At 33.5% G+C, this 12,441-nt stretch overlaps 1 protein-coding gene across 1 annotated transcript; it reads left to right on the top strand.

Annotated features, from left to right (window-relative positions):
• The first annotated feature begins 4,453 nt into the window (after positions 1 to 4,453).
• Positions 4,454 to 11,913, top strand: LOC144845341 (leptin receptor gene-related protein-like). Its single transcript, XM_078702609.1, has 5 exons — positions 4,454 to 4,530; positions 6,325 to 6,401; positions 8,604 to 8,796; positions 9,459 to 9,578; positions 10,474 to 11,913. Exons 1-4 carry the CDS (start codon positions 4,513 to 4,515, stop codon positions 9,573 to 9,575), a joined length of 405 nt encoding a protein of 134 aa, XP_078558735.1. The 5' UTR covers positions 4,454 to 4,512; the 3' UTR covers positions 9,576 to 9,578; positions 10,474 to 11,913.
• The last annotated feature ends 528 nt before the right edge of the window (positions 11,914 to 12,441 follow it).

Genomic DNA, 12,441 nt, shown 5'->3' with positions numbered 1-12,441 from the left:
GGTAGCGTTTAATTTAAACCAGTCCAGCATTGAAACACCGATACCAACATTATGTAATTTATTTAAAAGAATTGTATGACTAATTTTATCAAGCTTTTCGCCAATCGAGAAAAATCGCATCAAGTATTTAGAGAATAGTAAGTAACGAGAACGTTCATCAAGTATTTTATAATAATTTGTTATTACGGTACATCTGTAAGACCTGCCATTCAAAAAGCCAAGCTGTTTTCGGATAGAAGTGTATTATTATTATCTTTAAGAAAAGATAGTAAGCAAAAACTCTCCCAAGCAATTTACCAACAGTAGAACATAATGAAATCGGTATATAATTAAACATCACTACAGTCACCTGATTGGAGTGATGTTGGTTACCTTCATTTCAATGGGAAACACACCTGTGCTGAGAGATAGATTAAAATATTTTACATAATGGTTCAATTATGTAGACAGCAGCAATTTTAATCATAGTTGTAGTTATGCCATCAGGGCAGGTCCTGAGATTTACTTGTTTTTAGTTTGTCAGGCCCGTAGCCAGGGGGGTTTTTTGGGGTTCGGGCGAACCCCCCCTTTTGCGCGAACCCCCCTTTTACCAGCGAACCCCCCTTGAAAAACAAAGGCCCCACTTTCAAAATCGTGCAATTAATTATCAATTATAGCAGATTTTTTGGTCATTTTACTTCTATTGACTATGTTTAAATCGATCGAATATACAGAGTGTCCGATGTCAAATTCACTGCTGAGCGTGAGATCGAGAGATTGTTGAGAGATGATGGTTATAAATATGACAGAAAAATGGACTGACTAATCGCGTGCTTCGGCCGGGCTTTTCGGAACGCACAAGATCACGTTCAGTTCAGTTCAATCTTTTTGGGGATTTTTATTTTTTTCCTGGAAATATTTTTCATTAAACCAAAGAATTTCACTGTGTAAACTTGAATAAAAATGGTGCTGAGTTAAATTGGTACGTGTACGTAGGCCTACCGTATATTTCGGTGTATAAGACGCACTTTTGACACGCAAATTTGACCTCTAAATTTTACCCTAATTAATTTAATTACCTACTAATAGTATACTTAAATTAATTAAAAATAGTGTACTACTCTGCAATGTAGGCCTAGCTAGTTACTCACTCCTGTCTAACCACATTGTGGTAACAAGTTTATTGAATTTTTAGTTAAGGTAAGCATTAGATATTCTACCCAGGCCTAGTAGTACTCTCTGAACTCGCGGCATGCAGCATCACAGCGCAACACATTTATGGAAGAGTTCATTAATTACGGTGGTGTCACATTTTAATTACACAATAACTATGTCCCTTGATCACGGTGGTTTATTTTATTACATCTCTATGTCAACAATCACATAATTTTATAATCATGTAGGCAATAGTTCGTATGTCAAGCGATATCTAAAAAGAGTGTGTTGTTATTGTGTTAAGTAGCTTCCCCTAATCTCATAATGTAGGCCTATATGGCCAACAGTGCTGGCCACCAGGCAAGGAGCACATGGTTAGTGCTCTCCTCTCCTCATATTGCTGTAATGCATGCATGGAAATAGGAAAGATTTTCATATAGGCCTACCCAACATGATATTCCTGGTTCATTATCAGCCCAAAAAACTGAACATCATTTGGATTGATTTTATAATGGTCATACACACAATAAGAAGGTATATATTTAAATAATATGAAATTAAAGTTACTTAAATAGACATAGGCTAGCCCTACCCACACAGTGCATCGTAACTGAAAAAATATGGGGATCTCCCTTTTCATTGAACGTTCAGTTGAAGTAGAGACTGATTACGATGTAATAATAAAGGAAATCAAACAAAATTATATCATTTGATTCTAATAAATATGTCTCAAATATCGTTGTTTTATTATTAAAATACCATTGTTTTGATTGTAAAATGTTTAAATTTCGGCATAGAAATAAGTGCGTCTTATGCATCGACTACATAAAAAATACTAATATTTCAGTCTCCGTTATGGGTGCGTCTTATACACGGGTGCGACTTGTACACCGAAATATACGGTACTATTTGTTTTTTATGTTTATAGGATAAGAAATTTTTAAGGGCCTAATATAATATACTTTTTTGCAACAATAAAGCTGTATTTCATGATCAGTACTACTAACTTCCATAATACTGTACTATATAATTTCTCTGCATAACTCAGATTTTAGTAGGTAAAAAATGTCTCTGTAAGCTGATTAAAACAACCGATGATTGCTCTGAGAGCCAAAGCTTCCAAGGGCCTTCGGCCCCTGGACCCCGACCGGGGGCCCTTGGCGGCCCCCGGGCCCCCAGCCTACAGTTGCTCGCTGCGCTCGCAAAATACTTGGTGTCAAGAAAACCCCCCTCTGATGCATTCTGGCTACGGGCCTGTTTGTTGATATAATATCTCAGCACCAGTGGTTTGAATATCAGTGAAATGAGGGTAGCCAGCATGATAAATACAAGAGTTATCCAAAAGGTAGTCAGGGTCGTCATGAGTAAAATTAGCTGAAAATCTTTTATTGCAGGCCTCAGATATAATGATCTTTGGATTGTTTAGGCCTATACACAATTACCCTCGATGACGAAGGTATCAATCAGTGCCAGATTTAGCCCTGGAACTTCTAACGAAGGGCCATAACTGTTCAAAATGATCATTTTTGCATTTGCTTCTGATTCTCAGTTAACCCGTATTGATAGATTACACTTTAAGTTTTGTATGTTTTTAGTCGCGTGGACGCGACTCTATTGTTCACTATGTCGGTCGGTCGGTCTGTCGGTCGGTCTGTCTGTCTGTCGGTCCGGTATCACTATGCGTTTTATCGCTTTCTGACCTTATCTTGATATCAGTTTAATCTAGCTAAGTCAATTTTTTACAGTGTATAATTCCTTATGGCCAGGAATCGATGTGGTTATGTTTTCACGGTGCGCAATAAAAAATTACGATTCATTACAACCATGAATCACAATTAAATAAAATTTGGTACTCATAAATTTCAGGGCATAAATCATCGTATGGCAATACAATTACGTGCGTAGCGCATGTAACGCATGCGTACGCGCGCTTAAAATTTTCAAAATTTATTTTCGATGAAATAAGAGTACGTTTCAGGCAATTTTAAGCGTTTACAAAATTGCCATGGAGTGCGCAGATTTTTGCGCGCGCACTGCGCGTTAAATGTTATTGCGCACTCTTTTTGCCCGATTTCTGTTTTCTTGACTTACTTTTCAACTCGAAATTACGTTATACGAGCACGTCAAAAGTGACAGGCTACGCACGTGTAAATTAAAAAAATATAAATGTTTTTAAACATTTCAACATTTTTAAACATGTTCAGTAATTTCGGTCAGTTGGTAGGTTGGTCGGTCGGTCGGTAAACACTAATGAGCACGCGACTGCAGCCATCTATATGGGCTTGTTTGATAAATGTTTAAATCGTCCTTGCCTTTTAGCTCACCCTAGGCATAGGTTTTTATTAGGCATGATATGTTGTTTTTTTACAAATGTGTTAATTCCTGTTTCAGCTGCGATTTTGTTCAGTTGTCATATTAATTTAGAAGTTTGCGTTCCGTTTAGTAGAGTTGATGTTTGTAAACGTTTTATTTCAAGAACTCCTTCACAATATAATTCCCTAAGTTACAAGTAATAACACCAATATTGATATTTTTTACAATGCCATCGCTTTTTTCCGTCCTATTATTTGACATCAGTTAGTTAGTTGATATCATTTTTATATATTCGATGTCATCTTGTTTTATTGAATTAAAGGCTTTACCTAAGATTTTAACCAGTCTGTTAATGGCGATGATTCGCTGTTGGTCTGGAATGAAATAAACAAATAAAGAAACAATAGTTTCCCTGAAAATTATATTTTATGTATTTATTAGAATACATGAGAAATCATCTCCGCGTAATTCGACCCTAACCCTCCATTGGTTGCTCTCATTTTGCACCTCCTAATATAACCAAAGATAGTGTATCTTTGATAAACCCTACTACGGGAATGTTTATAAATTCAATAGAATATAACTTATAAAGACATAAGTGTTGATTGTAGATGGAATATCCCACTATTTAAAGAAGCGATTTAATTTTAAGTATAATTGATAAGAATCTCATGATATTGATAATCATAGTTGTTAAGATAATTATTGGATAGAAAAATAAAGATAATCAGCTACGGAAATTGCAGTAATATTATTTTTTCAGTACTGACTTGATTTTTACTTCACTTTAAATATAGGCTATAAACATATTTGAGTGCGCCAAAATACAAAATACGACGCAATTAAAAATCCGATCGATTTCAAATGCGACTGGTGATTTATGATCAAAAGCACAGTTATTAGGTCTAGGCCGAGTGGTGGCGCGCCATACAGAATTCCGAAATACTGTATTGGTCGTTTGTTTTTTTAGTCTACAGAGTATTTGCAATTGATATTAACAAAGAATATATATATTCTTTCTTTGATATTAATATTGGATTGGGATACAATCGTCGAGGTCAAAAGATGGCTGGATTACGAAGTGAGTAATGTTAATTATGCGCTTTTTTTGATTAAATAACTAGGTCTAACTAGGCATAAATACAGAATAAAGAAGTTCATCTGGGCCTAAATCACTATTTAGGCTAGAATAACGTCGAAACAGAGAGAAGTCTCGCCAGCCGGCCTAGGATAGGCCTAGGCTAGGTAGGGTTACAGTAACAGATCATTTCGGTGGCGTTTGAAATCGGTCGCGTTTCGAATCGGTCGCGTATATGGCATGCCAAATGTGCCTTATGTATATTTTTTTTGCTTATTCATCCAGGGTCGTACCTTATTCGCGACATGATTCAAGGGAAAAAGGGTAGGTACAAAAACAATATTTTTGTTGTTGCAGAGGGTTCGAGATTTATCGCGACACATGATGGGAAGGGTTTGGGAGCAACGCGTACGTGAATGATTCTTTGTCTGTACGTACGCGTCATGACGTTTGCTCCCAAACCCTTCCCATCATGCATTGTCCAATGACGTTCCTCGAGAAATCAAGCTATTTGCGATAAACCTTATTGCAATATATATATTTAGGCCTAGATTATGTACCCAATATATATTATTATTATTAATATTCTGTAAAAAAAAAAATAAATATAATAACTGATAATAGGGGCCGCGAGGTGTGGTACTCGGACGCTAAAACTATAAATGTACACAATTGCTAAAATTGTAAATTTTGACAAACTTGGAATGCTGTGGTTACCTACAGTATGTGTGGCTATGAAGTATAGTGTATCATCATCGTGGAGGATATGTTAATATTGCGTATGTTCGCATTGAACTTGAACTTGAGCAATCAAAACATTAGAGTGAATAGAAATATGTATCTTCGGAGTATTTTGACACCGACTACAACCATATCCACCCAATTTCTAAGATATGAAAGTGTGCTCTAAGCCAAAAATATTTGTGCTGGCTATATGTCAGATCATATGGCCAATTTCTTGACCAGGGGTCAGAGAAGGGGTTTCCGTCCACTTTTAGCAAATGTTGCCCATTAGAGTGAATAGAAATATGGGTCTTCTGAGTAGTTTGTCACAAAAACTATTCCAATACACCCAGTAGTTACCAAGTTATGCCAAGTCTTAACTTTGACCTTTTGACCCCTGTACTGACGAAGCATCCCAATTTTTTTTCGGTCAACAGTAACAAATTGATTTGTATTGATTGATATAAGGAAGCAAAAAAACGTTAACATAGTTTGCTAGAGGGTGCCTTTTCTGGCTTCCCAACTAGTATAATAATTACAGTGTATATAAAATTATGTTTTTTAGTAATTTATTTTTATATAATAAATTATGGTATTTATGGTAGTTCTAACAGCTTTAAAAACTTGAAATATACCACAAAAAATGTATTCCATCAATTGCAAAGGAACGTCTGTCCCCGTCAGGTGTCTGGTATACTGTACATACAAGTACTATAAAATGTTATCCTTGCTTTGTTTGTGTCTACAGTAATAATTTTAGTTGTAATAATTGCAATTTGTTTTCTTTTTCATATTCTGAATTTGCTCAATTCCTGATCATTTTTAGGGTAAGTACCAAGTACATTTCCAATTTCAGCATACAATGTTTCTGTCTTCCTGTTTCTCTAATAGTTAGCTAATTTGTCATAAATTTAAACTTAAAAAATGCACAATATTGGATTAGGCAATACTTTATAAATTTAAAATGGCAGGCAACAAAATTTCTATTCCAATGAAGACAAATTCATTTTTTTTTTTTTTACTTGGCAGAATGTTATTGTTAATGTACCTATAAATTTCATTTCTTATTCTGTAGTTTAATCCTGTTATCATTCTCTGCATCAATTGGCCTTCTTCTGGTGGTGTTAGCATGTGCTCTACAAGCTTTTGGATCGTAAGTATGCCATAACATGGCCTAATAATATTATTATTAGGGAGTTTTAAATGTCCACTGTCATTAACTTATACCCTATGACCTCATGTGAACTACCAAATTTGAGAACACGTTCAGCTACATTTTGATGTTTACTTTCCAACTTCAGTTATTTTCTTGGACTTATTAATTAACGTGCATCAAATTTAGTGGTTATTACCAATAGTTCAGCCTCCATTTAGGTAATTTAGGGTACTTTACTATCCAGAAAATATCTGCCAACCCCACATAGTTTCTCTGCAGATGAAATTTGGATAATATGCAGTTAATTACAGTAAGTAACCATATTCAATCAAGAATAAATCTGAGCTTACATAGATACAGTATGTCCACAGATTTATGTATGTACAGTAAAACAATTTTATAGAAGTTGTAATGTAACACTAGAAAAAAGTTCACGATATTACACTCCACTTAGGGGTGTAAATATACCACGCTAACGCTTGCACAAACGGAGGACCAAGGTGGTAATTAACTTTAATGGAAAATGGTGTATTTTTGGAGAGTGATGACGTCAGCATTCACACGAGGCGTGAGCTAGAAAACGTGACGCTGGTAGTAGGAGTGTGTGTGTGTGTTTTGAAAATAACTCAGTTGTGGGTATTTTCCAAAGATTTTAAATCGCGTTTTCTTTTTAAACTCTTGAATTCATAAATAGTAATTACTGTAAACTCTTAGCTCTTTCACTATGTAGGCCTATTTACACAACTAATGCTAACCTAGGCCTACTCTTCTTAATTAAAAAAAGAGTCAGGTGCGTCGAATCCATGTCTAGCGACGGTCGCGGGTATGTTGCATCTTTTTTTTTTTTTGAGAATTAAGGGGGGTGGCTTGCCACCCTATTCAACCTCCCTAGATCCGCCACTGCATATATACTGTATATAACTTTAAAAACATTAAATCGGGTCATTTCATCGGGGAAGACCTTTTATTTTCGCTGAAAAGTTACGGTTCTTTTCTTTGTTTACCTTTCACACGGTCGGTCAAAGTGGCTGCATTACATCACAATATGAAACTATCAATCCGCGCATTTATGGAAGAGTCCATTAATTACGGTGGTGTCACATTTTAATTGCACAACAAATATTTCCCTTGATCACCATGGTTTATTTTATTACATCTCTATTGAAATCACATATTTTTATAATCATGTAGGCAATTGTTTGTATGTCAAGCGACATCTAGAAGAGCTTGTTGTTATTGTGTCAAGAAGCTTCCCCTAATCTCATAATGTAAATGGCCAACAGTGCTGGCCAAGTAAGGCCTATTTCCATATGCATGCATACAGAGGCTAGTCTGTATGAGGTGAGAACACTAACCATGTGCTCCTTGTATGCATGCATATGGAAATAGGAAAGATTTTCATATACCGTACATGATATCATATTCCTAGTTCATTATCAGCCCTAGAAACTAAACATCATTTGGATTGATTTTATATAATGGTCATACATACAATAACAAGGTATATATTATTTAAATAATATGCAAAAAGTAACTTAAATAGACATAGGCTAGCCCTACCACACAGTGCATCGTAACTGAAGAAATGTGGGGATTTCCCTTTTTATGGAACGTTCACTTGAAGTAGAGAATGACTACGATGTAATAAAGGCAAATAATATTATTATAGTAAAATGAATAGTTTTAATATTAAAATACCATTGGTTTAATTGTAAAATATTTAAATTTTGGCCTAGAAATAAGTGCGTCTTGTACATCGACTACATATAAAATACTAATATAAATTTCAGTCTCCGTTATGCACAGGTGCGACTTATTAGCAATTGAAGTGACATGTATAATAGCTTCTACTTACATGTAACAAGTGAAAACTCATCGGGTAGGTTTTCTTATGCACTAAGAAAGACATTTATAACGATGGCTGTACGGCGCGTGTGCATTGAAAAATCGGAAGAATTTCGCAATTGTCCTGATATCATGTACACCTCTTGTCAAAATATTATGGTTACCAGTAAAGTTGTCATTTAATTTAGAGGGATTCTTTAATTAGAGATTTGGATGGGAGCGGTCACTCTGAAGAGTGGGTAACATACTTACTGTATAACATAATGCACGATCCTAGTCACAGTTATGTATAATTATTCTATTACTTTTCTGTCACATTTCTGTTGATTTATAAAATTGATTTTTGTATTACAGATGGTGGCCAATGTTTGTATTGGTATTCTATCTTCTATCTCCAATGCCAATGTGGATATCTCAACGTCTTACTGAATCTGATTATGGTTCTGGTGGGCCTAGCAATGCACTACATGAAATATGTCTTTTCCTTACAACAGGAATAGTGGTGTCAGCTTATGCTCTCCCGTTTGTATTGGCGCATAGTGGTGTTGTAAGTATTGGATTCAAAACAAATGTACTTTCTGTGTCTCATACCTAGCTTTACCTGGATAAACCTACTTATAGAAATTCATTGAGGATCCCACTGTAGGGATGTAATTGTGCAGGGCGGAGTCGGGTGGGCCCGCGCTGCCTAAAAGCCTCCTGCCAGGTCTAAAGCTAATTTCCAGCCAAAGTTATTCCGTATCTGCTGATATATTCAACTTTATTTAATTTACCACTGATTAATTCTAAATATAGTATCAGAATGTTCAGTCGATCGCTGGTATTTTAGCTGAAAAGTTATGGTTCTTTTATCTGTTTATCCTTTCACGCGATTGATCAAAAGTGGGTGCATCACATCACAATATGAATATATCAATCCGCGCACGATGAATGTTGGGATTTATAGCGGGCCGCTAAAATGATTAGAATCAACTTATTTTCCAAATTTTTTATTTTAAACAAGTATCGCAATAGGTCCATATAGTATTTATTTTTACATAAAATGTAGTGTGTGACCTTAAATTAGGTAAAAAAACGTAGGTCTAGTGTCTTGCTTATATTTTGTTATTTGTGCATGTTGCTTTTGTGCAGATAACCTAACTCGTCAAAAGTTCAAATGTAGTTTTTCTTTGTTTTCATATTGTACAATATTCATGTTATTTTTTTCAGATCAAATGGGGAGCTATGGCTATGGTTTTATTTGGCAATACTTGGTGTTTTTTGACAATTTTAGCATTCTTTATGATTTTTTGTGGAAATGATGATGTTGAATTTATGGTATGGTAAAAAGTAAGTATTCGACAATTGCATTTACTATTATTTTTACAACTGCATGTAGTTTATACATGTTTTTTTCAGTATCTTCAATCCACAACATAAAATTAGTATATTTCTTTTGGCCAAAAATAATGAAACATGAACATGCCATTTTTTTTCTTCAATTTTGATATCATTAGCATCTTTAATGATGATAATTTAATATAAATAAAGTGAGAGTGAGACCCACATTGTTTTTGTTTTGCACACATACCTTAAGCTAGAGACTGACTTTTGGTTTATTATTACCATGAAATTCATTAATAATTTAGAGATTCTAAAGCTCTGTTTATACTAGACTTTATGTGACAAATAAATGGGGGACGTGGCCACTCAGAAAGTGTGCTATTTTTTTAAAAAATACATTCAAACATAGAGGGTGTAATTATTTAAATAAATCTGGCACCAACATAAACAATGTGTGTTACCAAAAAGGGGCCTATTGGTATTGATTGATGTTTTTTGTTGTATATCTACTGTTGAACAATAGGGGAAAATTGTACCTTGTATTAGTTTGGTAAAAGTAGCATTGTTGAACCTCCCTTATAAGCACACACCTCCAATAGTATGGACGGTGTGTGCCATATTTAATGGGCACTCAATCCATCCAAAGTAAAATTTTTATTGAATGAAAAATATTCATCGGCACAAACCTGCCACTTCCCATCAGTGATAGATTTTGGTGTCACAGCAAATGTTGCATTCTACATGTTGGTTTTCAGTGTTACATACTAATAATATGAGATTATTGCATTTAAAAAACATGTTCCACTTTTACATTGAATGTTGAAATGGCAACATCAAAATAAACAAATTGCGGGGATATTTTAGATGTTTCAAAAAATGTATTTATATTTTTTTTTTTCAGATTGAATTGTGAAGATAATAAGCTCTCATTTACAGTTATACAGAATAAAATAAATCTATGTCTCTGCTGTATATAATATGCATAGTTATTACATATTCTGAGTGTATCTTATTTAAACATTTTATTTTATAAACATGTTTTGTCACAGCAGAAGTCTTGCTTGACAACAAAATTTATATTTAATAATAGTTTGAACAAGGTTTTTATAGGACAGCCTACAGTATGTAAAAATAAAAATATGAGGTGGGTTTTAGGGGCATAATGACCTTTATATACAAAAAAGACTTCTAAGAATTTAATTTGTTGATTTGGTTTTATGCAATATTCCTTAGTACAGTTTATAATAATAATGAATACAAACTAGTTGTATAATATTAGGGTTTAGATTTAAAAATAATTAATTTTGAGATGAATCCTTGCATTTATTAACCGGGAATATGATAGGCCGGGAGTTTTGGCCTGTATGGCATAATGTTTACAGATTCCACTATGTCTGTGAAGTAGGCCTGGATAGATGTGATTTCTTCTTGTAAACAAAAATAATCTTTGATTTTATGACTCGTAAGTCAGATTCTCTCACCTAATATATGGTAAAACCTCAAAAGAAGCCCTTCTTTATGACAAAGTGCCAGATCACTTGTGATGCAGATATAATATATGATCAAGTTTATATTGTACATTCATTGTACAGTAAAAATAATATTTTTGATCACAAATATGTAACAGTGGCAGGTAATGTCTAAAAATCCTATATTATGGTATCAATTCACAAAATGTACAGCATTCATTTAAAAAAGAAACCAACCTTGAAAAGAGGCTCATCTCAAAAAGAAACTCATCTCGAAAAGAAGCCCATCTTGAAAAGAAGCCCACCTAAGAGTACTAAAAAAGAAGCCCATGGGCTTCTTTTCGAGGTTTTACCGTACATTTAGTTTCCACATGGATGCATTATTTATTTATATGATATATTTATAATAACATGAACAAATCATATTTAAATTAAACTAACAATTTGAAAATGAATGATAACATTTTAATTTGCCATTATGGTATAGATTTAATTTGTAAAGATTTTATTACTTCATACTATAAAGGTCATGTTAATTATCTTTTATGTTGCATATGTAATATGCATAGTTATTATAGAGTGTATGTTTTAATGTACAGTATATTTTATTTAAACATTTTTGTTATAGATGTGTGTGGTCATGCAAGACTTGCTTGACAACAGGCAAATATAATGTATAGATTTATACTATAAAGGTACTCATGTGTGATACTATGAATTATCTTTTATGTTTCACTGTTTCGTATTATTTTCATATGTTTCAATTTCTTCACAGAAAATTAGTAAAAATAGGCACAATTCAAAATTGTTTCAAATGAAAGCAATACTGTAGTCAATATTAATTCAAGATTTAGATTTGCTTATTAATATATTATAAAATATAATGATGTAGATGTCGTATAGTCTAAAGTCACAATACAACATTTTCGTTGTTTAATTTAGTACTGGTACATACTGTATTGTAATAAATTGACTTGCAATATAATATACTGTTATTTTAATGTGTATGTATTTATAACTGTAGTTATGATCAAAAGTTTATTTTACAGTACAGGTATTACCATCAATTATGAAAACACAGAATATCTGATTGATAACAATCTTTAGCACTTGTACAGTATAATTTAAAATTTACACTTAAAAAAAGAAACTTCCAGTTTTAAAAAGTTGATAAATTGGTAAAAGTTGGTTTAATTTTTTTAATTACTAGTTAGGAGGTAGATTTATTTCACAGTGCTGTCATGCTGCAATGAAATACCTTATCACAGATGAAAGAAAAGACTCATCCTCAGTCAGCCCTATTTGTTTTCCATTTCAAATAAGCTAACCTACCAGATTTGTTGACAAATTTATTTTAAAATGATTTATTATTGTTCAGAATTCTGCATAACCTATTTTTA

The sequence above is a fragment of the Antedon bifida genome, chromosome 6 (genome assembly GCF_963402885.1).
Source record: "Antedon bifida chromosome 6, ecAntBifi1.1, whole genome shotgun sequence".
Lineage (NCBI taxonomy): Eukaryota > Metazoa > Echinodermata > Crinoidea > Comatulida > Antedonidae > Antedon > Antedon bifida.
The sequence above is the reverse complement of the archived record's forward strand: the minus strand, read 5'-3'. Positions and strand labels throughout refer to the sequence as shown.

Coding starts and splice junctions, on each gene's coding strand:
- LOC144845341 (XM_078702609.1), top strand. Junction 6,402..8,603: donor GCTCTACAAGCTTTTGGATC/GTAAGTATGCCA, acceptor TTTGTATTACAG/ATGGTGGCCAATGTTTGTAT. Junction 8,797..9,458: donor TATTGGCGCATAGTGGTGTT/GTAAGTATTGGA, acceptor TATTTTTTTCAG/ATCAAATGGGGAGCTATGGC.